The sequence below is a fragment of the Parasteatoda tepidariorum genome, chromosome 6 (genome assembly GCF_982258835.1).
Source record: "Parasteatoda tepidariorum strain Cologne lab strain chromosome 6, Ptep-v5.0, whole genome shotgun sequence".
NCBI classification, from domain to species: Eukaryota; Metazoa; Arthropoda; class Arachnida; order Araneae; family Theridiidae; genus Parasteatoda; species Parasteatoda tepidariorum.
Genome location: NC_141760.1, coordinates 110,750,736 through 110,768,287, shown reverse-complemented (window position 1 = coordinate 110,768,287; position 17,552 = coordinate 110,750,736). Strand labels below are relative to the sequence as shown.

At 33.9% G+C, this 17,552-nt stretch overlaps 1 protein-coding gene across 1 annotated transcript in view; it reads right to left on the bottom strand.

Annotated features, from left to right (window-relative positions):
* Positions 1-17,552, bottom strand: part of LOC107451888 (dual oxidase) — a 76,593-nt gene that overhangs the window by 21,281 nt on the left and 37,760 nt on the right. The window contains exons 12-18 of the mRNA XM_016068121.4: positions 16,741-16,859; positions 14,839-14,976; positions 12,901-13,005; positions 9,931-10,127; positions 8,618-8,794; positions 5,156-5,375; positions 2,705-2,977 (exon numbers count right to left, since the gene is read on the bottom strand). Coding sequence (XP_015923607.2) covers positions 2,705-2,977; positions 5,156-5,375; positions 8,618-8,794; positions 9,931-10,127; positions 12,901-13,005; positions 14,839-14,976; positions 16,741-16,859 — 1,229 coding nt within the window. The remainder of the gene's footprint in view (positions 1-2,704; positions 2,978-5,155; positions 5,376-8,617; positions 8,795-9,930; positions 10,128-12,900; positions 13,006-14,838; positions 14,977-16,740; positions 16,860-17,552) is intronic.

Below are 17,552 nucleotides of genomic sequence, written 5' to 3'. Positions count from 1 at the left end.
TTGACTTATCAACATTTGTCATCAACCTCCAATTGCTTAAAGATTAATTTGAAAAGCACTTTCAACAATTTAATATCATCGAGCCTTTGATAACCTTTTTTGTTAATCCTTTCACCAACCAAATAAACGTAACCGTAATAGCAACATACACTTCAGAATTTATTCAAGTAAAGCGAAAAGAAGTGGAGATAGAAATTGTGGATCTTCAGAATGACATTATTTTCAAAATTATTATATCAGATGAGAAATTCTGGAATATAGTTGAAGGAATAAATTCCATTCTTAAAAAGAGCAGCACATAAAATAAAATTGTTTCTTGGTTCCACATACTTGTGCGAATCATTGTTTTTGACAATAATATCATAAAATCAAAATATAGATCCCGAATTACAGATGAACACCTTGACGATTGGTTACGAGCAGGAATTTCATCATATTTTCCCAATTATGAAGCGCTAGCCAGCGAAATGCCATGCCAAAGACCACATTGACTGTATTATATAAATAATTTTTATACTTCGTATGTTTTGAAACCAATTTAGTGATCATTTATTTTACACAAGAATATTAATACTAATTATATTCATATGTTAAATAAATTTTTGTGCATTATATGTAGTGTGTATTATTACCTATGTATATCAACTATTAATTTATCTTGAAAAACTAAATGGTGCCCGCCATTCGACAGATATTCTGGTATTTTCTCTTAGGTACAAAAAGGTTGGGGACCCCTGCTCTAGGTAATATACAAAAAATCTTGTCTCTTTTGACCTACCTTCACGGAAAAAACTCCAGCAGGAAGCCTTTCTCAAAAAGAAGAAAGAAAAAAAAACTTGTTGTAAAAACATGTTCTAACATGTTTTCGATTGAAGGAAAGAACTACCAAGTCTTGCCAGTTACGGATATTTTATCTTTATAAGAAATGCTAGAAATGAAACGGTTTTGTAATTATTTTTTTTCTTCTCATTACTGAATCAGGTTCTGTGCGAGAGTTCTAACATGTTTTCGGGTGAAGGAAAGAACTACCAAGTCTTGCCAGTTACGGATATTTTATCTTTATAAGAAATGCTAGAAATGAAACGGTTTTGCAATAATTTTTTTTTCATTACTAGATCAGTTTTTCTCGTGACGTTTAGTCAATACTTTTTAACTCACTTAAAATCGATATCGTTTTTTCTTTTCCCTTCAGATTTCGACTTAAAAGATCGTTAGCATGAAATATCTTTTCTAATTTAGTTTTAGACCCGACGATGCGAATATGACGTGATATTTAACATGAAGGGATTATTATTTTATAACGGCCGTTGAAGAGTTCACCTAATTTTTAATTTACAACTACCGATGTTCAACTACGTAACCTTATAATTTCGAACTAAATCCAGAAGACACAAGAACTCCTGGATCAAGTATTGGGGGCAATTAGCCTTCGTGGAGGGCTTTTTTTGATGGAACTAATGCGCATTTGAGTTAGCCTGACGGCATGGAGACTCTAAACGATGATCCGTCTATCAATGAGGACATTTTAAGTCAGCACTGTGGTCGGTGCGAGCCGGATACGGAATTCGTATCGACCAGCCATCACTTGGATTCGAATCCAGGTCACTTCATTGGGAAGCGGGCGTTTTATCCCCAGAATTACCTCGGCTCGAATGGATTATTATTGAAAACAAGGCTGCAAACAGTTAACTAAGTCTTTAAAGTAAAGGTCATTAAAGCGTGACTTGTGAAGGACATTTCGGTGGTTAGCAAAAGTAATTTTAATTTTTTTGGGTTTGTGACTACTAATGTTCAACTCCGTAGGCTTGTAAATTTGAACCCCACCCATAAGACAAGAAAACTCCTGGATCAAGTTTTGGGAGAAATATGGCTTCGTTGAGGACTTTTTCATGCAACTAACCAGTAAATCAGTTACATGAAGAGGAAAACCACGAAAGCCACCCACGGTTAGTCTGACGACAAGGGGAGTCTAACTAGTGATCCGTTTTCCACCGAGGACATTTTTACGTCAGCACTGCGGTCGGGGCAAGCCGAATGCTGAATTTGTATCGACCAGCCATCTCTGGGATTCAAACCCATTTCCCCTCACCCGGTTCACGCTCGATCCTCTGAGCCATCACTGCTCTAGAGCTTATATCATTGATATCTGACGCAAAAGAGTGTGTAAATATTTGATAGTTTTTCATTGCATTATCCATCAAAAAAATTTGAGTGCCATGTCTTTTTGAATCTGTTATGGTTGTAGTTGTAAAATTGGTTGACTTCATCTGGTCAAAAGAATGATATTTACTTTATAATAAGGAAACTAATATTACTTTATGAGTAATAATTATTACTTTATGATATTTACTTTTTTATAAAATAAGGAAAAACTCAAAAAATTACACTAAAGTTAGCTGTTACCCTCATCAGCTACTGAATTCCTTTTTCTATATTAACTCACGTGTTGCCTAAACGGTTTAATGAATTTATTACTGTGGTCCTCATGTGCAAATGGTAGAAGATGTGAACTCTTAAAAACGTTCATGAGTTATCATGGTTATTCGAATTTTTCTCTTTAATAAATGTTTTTAATCTCAATAGCTGAAAAAAATCAAAGAACTATAGTTCATTGACGCAACGATACTTAGTTTAACTTTTAGTTAAATTAATTCAAAGTATACGTGTTTCATAAGGAATAAGACTCAATGAGAGAATCTTTTACCTTTGCAATCTAAACCGATCGCTATGAAGTCTCCGCGAAATTCACTCATCATGAATTTGAAGTCGTCATAGTTGAGTTCCTCCTTGTGTTGCAGCCTGGAGGAAGAGAACATCCCTTCTATCAGTCCCTGCACGTCCTCCTGTCCAAGAGACTCAGTTTTGGCTATGTCTACGAGAGATCGCAGCATGTCACTCAGTTCCTGTTTGTCGATGACACCGTTACCATCGTCATCGCACATATCAAATACTATCCTCAGTTTGTCCTCAGTTTTACCTGCAAACATGAAAGTAAACGGCACATTGAGTAGAATGGAATGCAATATTTAATACTGACCCATTGCGAAAAAAGAACATTACAAGGTGAAAAGACATAACTTAGACACATATAATTCAAGCTTTTAATGCTTATTAAATTATCACTATCAAACTTCTAAATAAACATGAAAATATTACTACCGGTGATATATTTATAAGTTATAATGTAGAGCCGAAAACATGTCACCGAATTTATTTTGCCCTATTCGTTGCACAAATATTTTCGTTAGGATTCTAAAGTCCCATAAGGTTTTTGTGCAAACATTGGTCTCCAATATGTCCCAATCATAAAACTTCATTGGATCGTATCTATTCATTACACAAATATTCGTTAAAGTCTCAAGAGGTCTTACCGCAAATCTTCGTTTCCAATGTGAACTAATCTTAAAACTCTTTTGGATCATGTCTATTCGTTGCATAAATGTTTTCTTAAGGATGCTAAAGTCCTGTAAACTTTTAGCGCACACCTTTGTCTCTATAAACTAATCATTAGACCATTTCTTGTGAATAAAATGGCTACTGTGCTCCCCGATAAAGTGAGAAAAATGCACTTTGTGGCATACTTGAGTGCCTTTAATTTTGTGTGCTTGAGCAGAATTATAATGGATGGTCCATATTCGGCAATGAAAAAAACTTTTTAAGATTAAACTTAACATCTTCCAGAATTTTGTGGTATGAGGAGATCAAAATATTTGGTTTTAAGCTTTGCCCAAGTTACTTGAAAGCTTACACTTGAAGCCGTTTTCTATTGACTAGCATCAATGTGTCTGGAGGATAATTTTTTTCTGGAGTCCAAAGGGTGGCTTTCACACGCTCTACACGCATCACCTATCCATAGCTCAAGATCAAGCCCTGTCTTATGGGCCCTATCTTTAAAGTCCATCATAGAAATGTCACATAATTTTTAAACCAGTCAGAAAAACGAAGACAGCACTTGAGCTGATACTCCTACATCCAAACTACAGAAAGACGACAGGATTAACGTGCAGTCAAGATTAGCCGGCTGTCAAGATTGAATTCACAACTCCTATCTCTCTACCAACGGAATGAGCGACTGCTTTACCAACTGCACCTTCAAATGATTTACATTTACATTTCATGTAGGGTGCCGTATAATGTTGAGCAAACTTAAGCGAAAACTAGAATATAGTGGTTCAGAAGCGATGCTCGGATGCCTCAAGGATCTTCTTCTCTACACGGGTTAAGCCGGAATTTATTCCTAATTTGTGCTCCACGTATAACATTTGCTTTATCTATGCATTTTTTTCACTGTCTATAACAGAGGTCACCGAAGTGGTCTATATAGACCCCCAGGGGTCTATTTAACAAAAGTGGGGGTCGATCTGAGCCAAGGGGTCGAATGGGGGTCTATCCGAATCGGAAGGGTCGATTGAGGTCTATGAAAAAACAGTTCTTAATACGCAAATCACATATACCTAATTAAGTATGTAAAATTTGTGAATTTCTTTATAACTGACTTAATATCAGTTTCTTTATAGAACATAAATAAATAAACGTATATTTATTAGGGTGAAACAAGTAATTACGTACCAGCGCGCAGTGGCACGAACTCTGCACTTCTGGTTTATAAGTCATATGCATATGTGCCATAAAATTGACCAATTTTGAACCCAATATAGCGAACCTTGCAAAAAGACACCAAGCACACCCATCTCATTGATTAAGAAGTAATAAATCTGTGGTTATTTTACTTATTATTTCTACTTATTTAAAATTACTTATTATTTAATAAATATTAAGGTATTTAAATTTCAACATTAATATATTTTTCATAAGACTACTGTTACACAATGTACTATTACTTTAATAAATGTTTAAAATCATTAAATAAATGTACAAACACAGTATCTAATAGAGTTTTATGACAGAACGGTTTATTAACAGAAACTACTTTTACGGGGGTCGATGGAGATTTTGAAAAATTATATAGGGGTCGATGATCAAAAAAGTTTGGCAACCCATGGTCTATAAGAATGAACAGATTGCAACCCCTTTATGATAGAATCACCTTTCCAGTTTTCTGAAATATGGTATCAATTTGCTGATTATTTTAATTTATAAAGTTTTAATTTGCAGTCTTATTTGTTCTTAGAGTAATAGTCTTAAAAATTCCTACCTCTGGAGAAGAGAAGGACAGTGTCCAAGAATTCTTGAAAGCTGATCTGACCGTTCTTGTCTTTGTCGATGCAGTTGAACATGCGCTTCACGAACAGAGCGTCGGATCTCATGCCCAAGGCTTCAGAAAATTCTTTGCGGGTGAGGGATGTCCTCATCACCATCACCACATCATTGCACTCTTCCAGGTAACGCTTCTCTCCCGGTCGTAGTCCGAAAGTCTGTAAACACCGTATTTTGAACATTATGTTGTACAGAAAAGCAATAGGAAATATACAGGGTCTTTATAATTAAAGTTCCACTTTGAAATGGCTATAAAAATTAAACTACCCGACCAAATGTCATCAAACTTGGTAAATGTCTATAAGAGGTCATGAGATTTTAGTTCCCGCAAAAAAAAAAAAAAGTTCAAAAATTCACCACCAGCAGAGAATGGCGCTGTATGCAATAGTGTTAAGCAAATGTTAAATATGTAAATTTGTTTTACACGGCTTTTACCGTAAATTTGCCGTAAACCTTGCGGTGTCACTGGACCTCGGCGTTTTCCTCTTACAGTATGGAACTTTTGTAAAGCCCTCCGTTCATTGCTGTCGCATTCATAGTAACATTTCACGAGCAAAGCACGGTCTTGCATGGTAACAGACATTGTCCACTCAGAACACTGACAGCTCAGACAAGGCGCCTCACATTTATAACTGCAAAGTCACATGATGACGTGTAAAACAAATTTGCATATTTCACATTTGTTTAACACTATTGCATACAGCGCCATTCTCCGCTAATGGTGAATTTTTGACTTTTTTAAATTTTTTTTTTTTGCGGGAACTAAAATCCCATGACCTTTTATAGACATTTACCAAGTTTGATGACATTTGGTCGGGTAGTTTTATTTTTATAGCCATTTCAAAATGGAACTTTAATTATAAAGACCCTGTATAATGGATTTTTGTAACAATAACCGACTTGCGAGGGCATTAAAGTTTGTAAATATTCTCAGAATTGAAAGTTTCTCGATCTTTGTATTCACTTATTTTATTTTATTATGATTTAATTTCAGATTCATGTACAAATCAATCAAAATTTTATTTTAGATTATTTTCTGAATTCAAAAATTGCAGATTGAAAACAAACTCAATATGCGTGATCATGGTTTACGAAAGTAGTTATTTAGGATTATGCGACTGCGAAAAGCTAGTAAAACCGTACAGAAAAAGAATGATTAAGGTACAGAAAACTTTTCTAATTGAAATAAATTGAAATTTAAAATAAACCATAATTATTTAAAATGAATTTTTTTATGGATTTAATAAAAAAATACATGCCTAATTCGGTTTTTGTAATTCAAAAAAGTATTTTGTATTAGTAGAAGTATTTTTGGGTGTAAGTTTTTCCCCCATCTGAATTGCATGTGATAAAGTATTGTGGGGCGTGAGTTGTTAGCGACCATGTCAACCTTCATCTATGTAAGGGTACCCACACCGTAGAATCGAGTTAACATGTCTTATATACTAGGGCAGGGATGGCGAACCAATGGCACGCGTGCCATTTATGGCACGTGGGGCAATATTTTAGGCACGCCACCGATCACAATTGTTATTATACTATGAATTGTTATTACATAAATGTTATTGCACTATGAAGTTTATGTAGCAATTAAATTAAAATTCACAAGAAGCAAACAAAATAATAAACAATTATTAATAAAAAAAATTCACAATTAATGCTAAAAATACAATTAATAACCATAAAAAACAGGTAACAATAAATAACTAGAAAAAAAATTAACAGTCCTGCTTAAACTAACATCTTACAACCTAATATAAGTTGGTTGGTAGGTTTTGTATGCCTGTTTAGGCAGAGGGGTGCGATAGTTCTTGTTTTCCAGTGGCGCCATCTATGGCCAATAATTCGACTTCTGCCACATCCATTCGTCTCACCCGTTTATAGGGAGAACCCATTCATACATCCATTCATTCATCCACAGATCAGAATTTTGACCTGAATCAGTGAACGATCGCTCTCCAATCCATTGTCCCCAGAGGTATTGATTTGTTATGGGAACGTGGAGGACTTTGCGACTCGACAGATTTAATGTGCATCAGTCACCATTTTACTACACGGGGAGTCTTCGAAATCGCGAACTCTCGGGCATGGACCCAGCGCCCTACCGACCAGACTATTCCGGCCTCTAATATAAGTTATTTGTCATCTAATCTGCAACAACAGAAGTCACACTGATGTTACTTTAAGTTGAATTACGCGTATAACTGAGACATTGCGAAATGTTTTTTTTTCTCTGTAAATAAAGTGTTTTGAGTTGATAGTATTTTAGATTATTATTTTCCCAATAATCACGAAGTCAAACTTATTTGACGGTACGTCTATGACCTCATTAAACAATTTTTTAGAAAAAATGGCACTTTGGTATATAAAGGTTCGCCACTCCTGTACTAGGGAATTGGAATTATGTTTTTGCAGTGGTAGATACACTATACAGTATTGCTCAATATTAACGAACAAATTATAGTACTCATTCTATTTTGCAAAAACTTTGATTTTTTAAAATATAAAGGAAGCAAATACCTTATAAGAAGTATTTGTACTAAGAATAGCATAAAATAACATACTGAGTAACTAGTATACAAACTCTACTGTTACTTCTAAGTACAAAATAAATACTTTTCGCTTCTAATAGTAAAAAGCTCCTAATTTTATTACTCAACTCGTTTAATGTTGTAGCATTTTATATGCTTTCTCACTGAAAGTAGTATACTAATTAGAAATCTCAGGGATTCAAACTTATTTCTTTTATATCCTCTGAGCCCTCCAGGAAAAGAGAATAAGACTATTAAAAAATATGGACGTTGATGCCAAAAGCTGACTTCACATCTAAGAAGAAAGAGTATTAACGATTACACTATTTATTTTTTAATTAATTCTTTAAAATTTGAATGGTACTGTAGAGACTCGATTTTATTTAATTTTGGGCTTGCGACTAATGATGGTTAACTCCGTAGCCTTATCAGTTTTGAACAAAAGCCATAAAACAAGAGAAATACTGGAGGCATTAGGACAAACCAGTCTTTGCAGAGACTTTTTTGACAGAATCTACCTATATTTCCTTTACAGGAAGAGGAATATCACGAAAACCTCACATTGTTGGCCCGGCAGAAGGGGTATTCTGATATATGGTCCGTTTGTCACCTAAGATATTTTAAGACTAGCTTGTGATTGATGTGAGCCGGGAATGGAATTCAAATGACCAACAATCGCTGAGATTCGAACCTTGGTCCCCTCATTGGGAAACTCTATCTCCGTACCATCACGGCCCATTCCATTTTAATGTAATATTTAGCTGTGGCATTTTGAAATGTTGGATGAATAAGGCAATGTTAAGTGATGAGTCATATTAAAAAAAAGAGGTCAAATATTTTTAAAACATAGTAATATGAGTTTTTAATACCAGAGTATAGGCTTCTCTGAAGAAGTGTTCCAACTTTTTCTGCCGTTTCTCTTTGGTCTCAGCATTGGAGAGCATCAATTCCCTCTTGACAGGGGTTAACTGAATCTGCCCATTCCGGTCTTTTTCGAGCTTCTCCAGAAATTTCGACATAACTCCTCTGTTTCTAAATTGGAGTACCTGTAGGAAAGAAGATTGGCGTTGGAAGATATAGGAATAGAAGTAAAAGTGTGTGTGAGAAAATTGACACATTTTAGAGGATTTCATAGGAAATATTAAGAAGTATTATTTTAGCACAAAAATTAAAAGTTTTTAACTGGCCTATTTTTGTTCTTTCGAACAACAACAACCAGAGTTTCAGTTTTGAAAGTGTCAAAGAAGAAGCGTGTTGCAACTAAAACCGAAAAACTGACATAACCACACGTGTCGATCGAAGAGGCCGTCAAACAGATGCAGGTGACTGGCAAGCGAAAATTCCAATGCGGCTCACCTTAAAGAGATAAAGTGTTCAAATTGCAAAATGTAACTCAGATATCACAGCATCTTTAACATCGTTTATTTGATCTTTATCTTAAAATTAGAATATTATAAAATATTCAAAGATAAAGTTAAAGCAAAAATCAGGGGAGGGGGATATTATGAATTACTTACATAAGCATGTGAGGCAGTTTATGTTTTGCTTACTTTTGCAAACAAGGGGAAGTTTAAAAGCATGCATACTTAACATTTGAACGACCCCTATCATCATCATCATCCAACCTATATCCCTGATCATCAAGTACCTAATCCCATCTTTAGGGCTCTATTTTTTTAAAGAGAGTGCCATGCTTTCATATTTACTCCCTTGTTAGACAACGCGAACAGCACCTGTGCTGATACCCCTCCCTGGAAACTTCCACTTCATAACCAACGAAAGGATTTTCAGCCAAGACATACTTAACGTACACCTTGCTGCGTATACATGCAAGTTGTTTTGTCAACAACAAGGATCGAACTAGCTACCCTGAGCTCTCCAACCAGTATTGTGAGCGACGCCTTAAGCGGCTGTGTCAACGAGTTCTATCTCTAGAATAGTTGAAACAGTAATTTTTGATCTTAAAAAAAATTATGTTGCAATAAGCAGGTTGTGAATTCCAGATTGGTGTTATTTCATTTTCTGTTCGTTTTTCTTTTATCTGGGGCTCTTTTTTATTAAAGTAATAGTGATTCGAGGCAGTACGTATACTTTCTTTGCAAGCACATTCCGCCACAGTATTAAAAAAAGTAAATAAATAAAAAAGAAGATGTGAATCGTATAATTTTGATTAAAATCTCACCATATCGTGGTCCTTGGAGGATCGGACGAGTAGCATTGGTTTCCTAGTTTCTTCGGTGATTTCAAAATGCAGAGGATGTTCTAGAAAAATCTTCCTCAGTACCTCCCCTTTTCTGTTGAGCGTCGACAAAGAGTTATCTGTTCCTATCTTAACTTTCACACATCGCTTATGATTATGGTGGAGCCACTCTTTTACTTCTTCAAAAAATAACAGGAAACACTGTTACAAAAAGCAATGCAAAGATAAACAAGAGAACGTTCATTTCTCTTCTTTGACTTAACATGGCCCAACAAAAAGTTTGTATTACATTACAATACCATTAGAGTTTTATTTAATGGATGACTTCAAATAATTTTTATACATTAGTCTAGAAACTGCAATAAAATCATTTAGTGAAATGATTTCGGGTGCACTTAAAAATTAAACAGGTCAAATTGATGATTGTAATCATAATTTATGTTGTTACAAAGCTCCATAAGTATGTGAATGTTTCATCAGTCAAATTATAGTCCTTTTGGCAGGGCTCGAAAAACCGCCCGTCCGCCCATCCTCAGCGGTCAAAAATTCCCCGCGGACAACGTATTTCTCGAATCCGACGTCCGCGCGGACGATCATTTTCCCGTTAATGTTGGTGATACATTTTCAATTTTTGTTATCTTACAAGAGTCTACCGCCTCACTTCTAAAATGACCCTCTAATCTAGAAATACAGCATACTGCACATGGTGGAATTGATGTTTTCTCTGTCTGGGAGTACTGCAGCGGTTGAAAGGGGCTTTTCAGCAATCAACTTACAAAAAACACACATTACGCCTTCTTGTTTAAGACCAGTACGTAAGTACTGGTCTTAAACAAGAAGCGTTAAATGGAATTATGAACATCTACCTAACTGGAAAACCCCTTTCAGATTTCTGTGCAGAAACCTCTGTAAATCATTGGCTTGATTGTAGAACTGGCAAATGTCATATCTGATTAATTTAAAAAAACACAGTACCCTCGGATAAATTGACCTTTGTCCTTTAAATTATTTTATAAAAGAAATACTAGTTTACTGTTAGTAACCTAGTATTTTTTTTATTACTGTATAATGTAATCCTAGTAACTACTAATTCATTGTGCAATTTATATAAATGTTTGTAATAAATAAGAGAAAATTATATTTTTATTTATTTAGGAGCTACGGATTAGTTTCAAAGGAGGGCGAGTACATTGTTGGACAAGCCGTCCTCTGGGACGGGTAAAATTTCTGAGTTTTTTCGAGCCCTGCCTTTTGGTATACCTTGTTTCACTCTATATAAACATTTATTATTACTTTAAATCGCAATTAAGGTTGACCCAGTTTAAGACTATGTGACTGAAAATATTAAGAGAGAGAAAATAACAAATAATTTCTCAAACACTACCCACACTGGCTTATGAATACTACTCACACTGACCCAATGATTTTGAAATCTCCCGATGATTTTGAATATCCTAGCAGCAAAATAACTTGGACACTCATTGGGCCAATATTCATGAATCTTACCTCAGTAAGGGTTCAAAGGGCCTTTATTTTTCCGATATTGGTCCTATATAGAATTGTCCGATTCACCTGATATTTCACAGCCACTTCACAACCAATATCGGTCCTTTATATAGAATTGTCAGATATACGTAATATTTTGTATCCATTATTTAGCGGATGTTAGCGTTAATATTGACCAATGTAGGCCATTCTAGGAACAATATTAAAGAATCTAGACAACCCAATATCAGTTCCTCGGGGCATATTTTTATAGGACTCATATCGAGCCAATTTTGAACCCAACTGGGGCCAAGGTAAAATTATTACTAGGGCTTAGATTAATATTTTTGAGATTTTCTTTTGCGCAAAATCATTCTTTTGAGAATTATTCGTGAGGGCATTGATTCCAGAATTCTGTACAACTTGGTGGACATATATGTCCAGAGAATACCATGCATTGGTTACACACTCTTCAAGATAATGTAAATTAGATGGAAGAGTCGTCGGATGTGTCTTACCAACGTGTCCCAAACATACAGAGTGACGTTCAATGGTCCCATTTTGTACCTATCTGACTCAATTCGCAGTTGAATTTTCGTCTATGAAGTATCCGTCATCTTCGGAGTAAAAATGTAACATTTTAGGATGAATTTGATTGGCCAATGTGTCCAAGTGTTGCATGGCTTTTTGTTTAGCTTTGAAAAACACCATTGATTGGCATAACTTTTATACTATAGTTTGTCTAAGGTAAGAACTCCCCCCGCCACAAAGTCTGAAGCCGTCTTCTGCTATGGAAACAAGAATAGCGCATTTCAGGAAGGGTAGCTTCTCTTTGTTCTAGGGCTAACACAATAGATCAAAGAAAAATATCCACTTTCTCTCGCCGACCAGACCGAGCCAAAACCTGTCCTACACAATGACCCTACATCCCTAACTTGAAATAGTTATACCAGCCATGGGTCCAGACGAATGGCTAGGGGAGTTCTTACTTTAGACAAACTATTGCAGAACATGTCTCACATTAAGATACTCCCCCCAGACATTAGAACAGATCCCCAAAGAAAATCGCCCAAAATATAATTTATTGACCAGTATGTATACTTAATCATATTTCTAAAAGTTATTCTATACAGTTTCGTTCATTATCCGAAACTGTACATGCTGGCATGGTCGTAAGAAACAAAGTTCTAATTTCCTTGACGGCACCCCTTAAAAATGGGCCAATAATATCAAGCCCCCGGGTGTGAAACTTGAAAAAAAGGCATGATTTTTCTCAAAAATAGGACGTTTTCTGCTATAATATTCTAACTGATAATTGTACAAACACAAATATAGACTAATTCTTCAGATAATGGGGGCATAAAGCGATAAAAGGGAACCTTTTTTTTCATAAACATGTTTATGAAACATATTTATTTCATGACATATTTATTTCAAAGTTAATAAGTAACTTAATAATTTACTTACCAAGGTTTTCGCAATGTTTACCAACTATCACTTCTTGTTGCAGTTTGATACGTCTCTTCCGACTATTTTGCAGCTTGATCACGCCATACCCTGCTCCGGCGCATGCTAAAAGTCAACATCGCATTAAGTTGCATTGCAATTTAAAGGCTTATAATTTGCCCCAAGTTAACGAGACTAAGTTACGAAAGCTACAATACGTAACAATGATTTATAATTGTCAGGAAACTTTTAACAAGAACAACCTTGAAAAAGCTTACTGAATGAAGGATTAACAATATAGTTAAGGCGGAAAATAGCGAGATTTTCTTGCTTTGAAACTAAGGTCAGTATGTAGGGCTTACAACGCTAGGGAACAAATACTGTTTTTGCAACCACCTAATCATATTTAAAGGGTCATGTTTTTCAGGAACATTTTGAAATTCAAGTTAGAGTTTTATAAAACCAGAATTGTTAGGCATACATTTCAGATTTACGTATCATAAAAGAATTAAATTCGTTTGCACAACAATACTTAGAAGATATATGCGAATGAGAGAAGAAATATGTAAACAAGAAATTAGAATGCTTTCAAGAAATTTCTTAAAATTATTTTTTAGTCAAATATTAAACTGATTTGAATTGTGTTAGAGTATTTTGAATAGTTATTTTTCTTTAATTGTTTTGTAATTATATAATATGAATTTGGCGGTCCTCCAAAGTTGCGCTTAGGGACAGCTGTCCCTTATGTCCCCTCTCGCTTCACCACCGTTGAAACAAAACTACTTTTGCTTTACGTAACCTATTGTGTAATCTATTGTAACCTTTTGTATAACTTAACCTATTTAAATTATTTTTTTTTATTTTAAGAACAAAAAAAATTAATTTGTTAATTGTTTATAACTTAGAATTTGATTTATTTGAAAAAAAAAAAAGAAAGAAACAGAGAGTCCTAAATTTTTACAACTCTTTTTCTTCCTCCAAACTTTTATGCAAAAATGGTTACAACACAAACCAGTTAATTCACAAAAACTTACATTTATTTCTTAAATTAGTTTTTTAATTAAATTATGTTGTATATGGATACTACATCAGAGTTCCTACCTTCACGAAAATATAAAATAATGAATTAATAATTTCACAAATGATTGTAAAATAATTCAAAATATTTTCACGTCCAAGCGTATTTTCTATGAATAGGCTGTGAGACTTTATCTGTCTTTGTTAAGACTTTATCTTAGCTTTATCTGTGAGACTTTTTTTTAGACTGTATTAACCCTGTACTCTGTCTTAACAGTTTCTTGAGCTATCAGATACATCGTATTATCCTCTCTGTTATTTGGGATAGCCGATATTCGATATTCGGTTCGACAAAAACTGGGTTTATAAATTCAACTAAAGAAAATCAGGAGGAGTTATAAATGTTTACTAAATCAGACAACTATTTTCGCTAAAAATTAAAATTAGTTTGAAAGTGTGTTAAGAGATGGCGATGATGAACGAGGACACATTACATGTTTTCAAAGTAATCACCATTGGAACCACAGGAACAACGTGGTGCAGTCTGAGGGTCAAATTACACAGATACCTTTGCAAGTATTAAATGATCTGACATGAAACAGAAAGCATTACTTCATAGTTTTATACGCCATCTATTAGCGAATTTTGTGACGAATTTTAAATTTTGATTAAAATAAATTAGCTACTTTCCTACGCAGAGCTTAACATTCTATTTTTCTTTTATTGATTTTTTTCAGTGTTGATCCTCTTTGGTCACCTGATATTTTTGGTATGTTTAGACGATTTTTTTCTTGTACTCAGTACGCGTTTTTTGTGCACTTTTTCAATTCGAATGCAATCTTAATAACTTACGCCAATATTGTATGCTACTGTAGGCTATTGCACACTTCCAAGTTATGCCGATGCGATACAAAATAATTTAAATCACGATATCCTTCTTACCTATAGGTATAAAAACAAGTATAAGGCAGGAGTAAATGTAAGCAACTTCATTTCCGTGAAAGCTATCATGTCCGTGCAACATTAGGCAGGGTTCCAGCGCATCACCAGTTAATTGCATGGGTTGCGGGCAAGGATCACCTATGATAAGTAATAAAAGTCACAATTAAAATTTCTTAGTCGACAGAAGAGTTTTTTTTAAAAAAAAAAAAAAAAAAAAACTAGAAGTAAATATAACGAGAAACCATTCTAAAACTTTCAGTATAACTGATGGTATTTCAATCGAATCAAATATTAGTGGATGGTATTAAATATCTTCTATTGCGTGAATGAATTTCTAATAATGAGAAGTGGAAGCAAATGTGTTATTTATATTTAGTAAACAAAACACTCCCTTTTATTTTCAGCTGATAAAATAAGTAAAAAAATTGCTATTGCATGATGACAGACTTAAATGCATTCATGCTTTCTAAGTTTCTAATCTTATGATATATTCTTTGTAAATGGACGAATCCTCATTTTACACTCTCCGTTAAGGCTTGTTTAGACGATCCAATTTTTTGGACAAAGATTGTTTGATATTGATGGAAACTTGTTTTGCTTTGAGCTTGGATCGTGTAAACAATCATCCAAGAATTTGGTCCAACTTCTTCGACGATAGTAAAGCATGTTCTACTTTCCATCCAAGTTTTTTTTATCTCTTAACCAATCAGCGTCTTAGGTTTTGTGACGTCAACAAGCAGGCAGCAAATTATGTCATTTTGTTCTCTGTTTTCATATATTTTAGTCCAAATAAATTGATTTGTTGCGGTTTATTTGTGTTATTATGATTTTATTTGAATTTATTTAGTAATTTTAAACTTATGTAAGTATTATTTTATAATGTTGAATATGAACAACGAATCAGTGACATTCAAGAACTTGATAGTGTCGACGAATCTTCCAATTTCTTGAACAGAGAAATCCGTCCAATTTCTCGGATTCAAGAAATTGGACTGTGTAAACAGGCCTTTAGTGGGACTTAGGCAAATCTTGATTTTGCCCCACGGTTGCAAGTGAGAAGTTTGAATATGTAGGCGTGAGGCAAAAGAAAGATTTGTCGAAGGGGGTGAAGTGCGAAAAAGAGAGAGGGGAAATCATGTAACCTTGCGGAGCCTATTTTATTTACAATGTGTATAATCTGGGGAGAAAGAATTTCTACTTTAGCAAACTTCTATTAATAGCTATCTTTAATAATAATCATTTAATACTTTCCGACATTATGACATTCGTTTCTTCCTTCTTTTCATTTTTGTTCTAATGTATTTTATATGCTCAGACTTTTTTTTTCATTTGTGTAAATATATAAAATATTTGTCACACTGTGAGAAATTCTGGATAAAATTACGAAAAAAAGTAACGGTACTCAGACTGCCAGAACTTCTTTACGTTAAATTTTATGGAACAAAAAATATCTGATATAACTTAATTTTCACAGTAAGATTTGCCATAAAATTACTGAATCACTGTATTTAAATAAATACTACTCTTAAAATTACAGTATGAAATTTTACGGTAAAAAGTGGATCTTATGGTAAAAAGTGGATTACACGGTAAAATGAATTTTAGGAAAGCTGCACTCAGGGTGCCAGTACTTTTTAACGTAATATGATAAAAAGAATTTCACTGTGCATGGCGGTTCATTTTGATTTGTTTAGTTTTTAATTTTTACAGTAAAAAAATTACTTCACCATGGTAAATAAATATGAATGACTTTTGATATAGCGAGTGAATAAAGGGATTAAAAGGAACGTTCAGAGAAAGGAAGTGAATCATTAAACTGGATACATTTAATCTTAAGCATTTAATTAAAAGTTTTAATTGGGTTTTGTTTTAAACTGAATAATTAAATTGCAAAAACCTTACCTTCTGACCATATGAATAAGCTGTTTTGTATCGAATCTTCTGGAATGTCTGTTGTACTTATGACTATATCTTTCAAAGTTACTTTCTTTATTTGTTCAACTTCATCTTTCGTGAACACACTAAAAAAATAAAAAATTTCAGTATTGGATTGAAAAAATAAATAAAACGGATATACTGAAAAGAATAATTTTAGAAAATAATTGAAGACTGCAGTGGTTACCACGATCAACTTTATTGTTATCGTGATTCCTCGTTTTTAGTTGTTTGGTTCTTCTGGTCATTATTAACAAATCAAAAACAAAATCAATGCACTGCTAGAAATATTAATTTTAATATGAAATTGCCCGTCTTTAAATTAATTTAAACAACTAAATGTTTCGTTCAAAGTCAAGTGGGTCAATTTTCAGAGCTGTTTGCAGTTTTATATACTTTGTATGTTACTTATTGAATAGATTACACAATTTTCCACTCTCCACACTTTTACTCTCTCAAAAACCATGCTTTCGGAAGTGCATGCTTCCTCACGGTTTCAGTAAGAAAGTGGATCATACTGGAGTGGAGAAAAAAACAATATTTGCAGAAACCATGAAAACGGAGATGGGAAAATGTGCAAAGAGTTGGAACTAAGCCTTGTGAAGTTAAAAAGCTATAAGAAATATTATGATCATATATATATACATAATATTGGCGTTATATATGATATATGTGATATTGGGGCGTAAAAGTTTAAACGTTCTTAGAATATCTAATAAAAACCTGTTAAACATTTTTCATTTCATAAATTAAATCTTGCAGATTCTTTAAAACAAGAA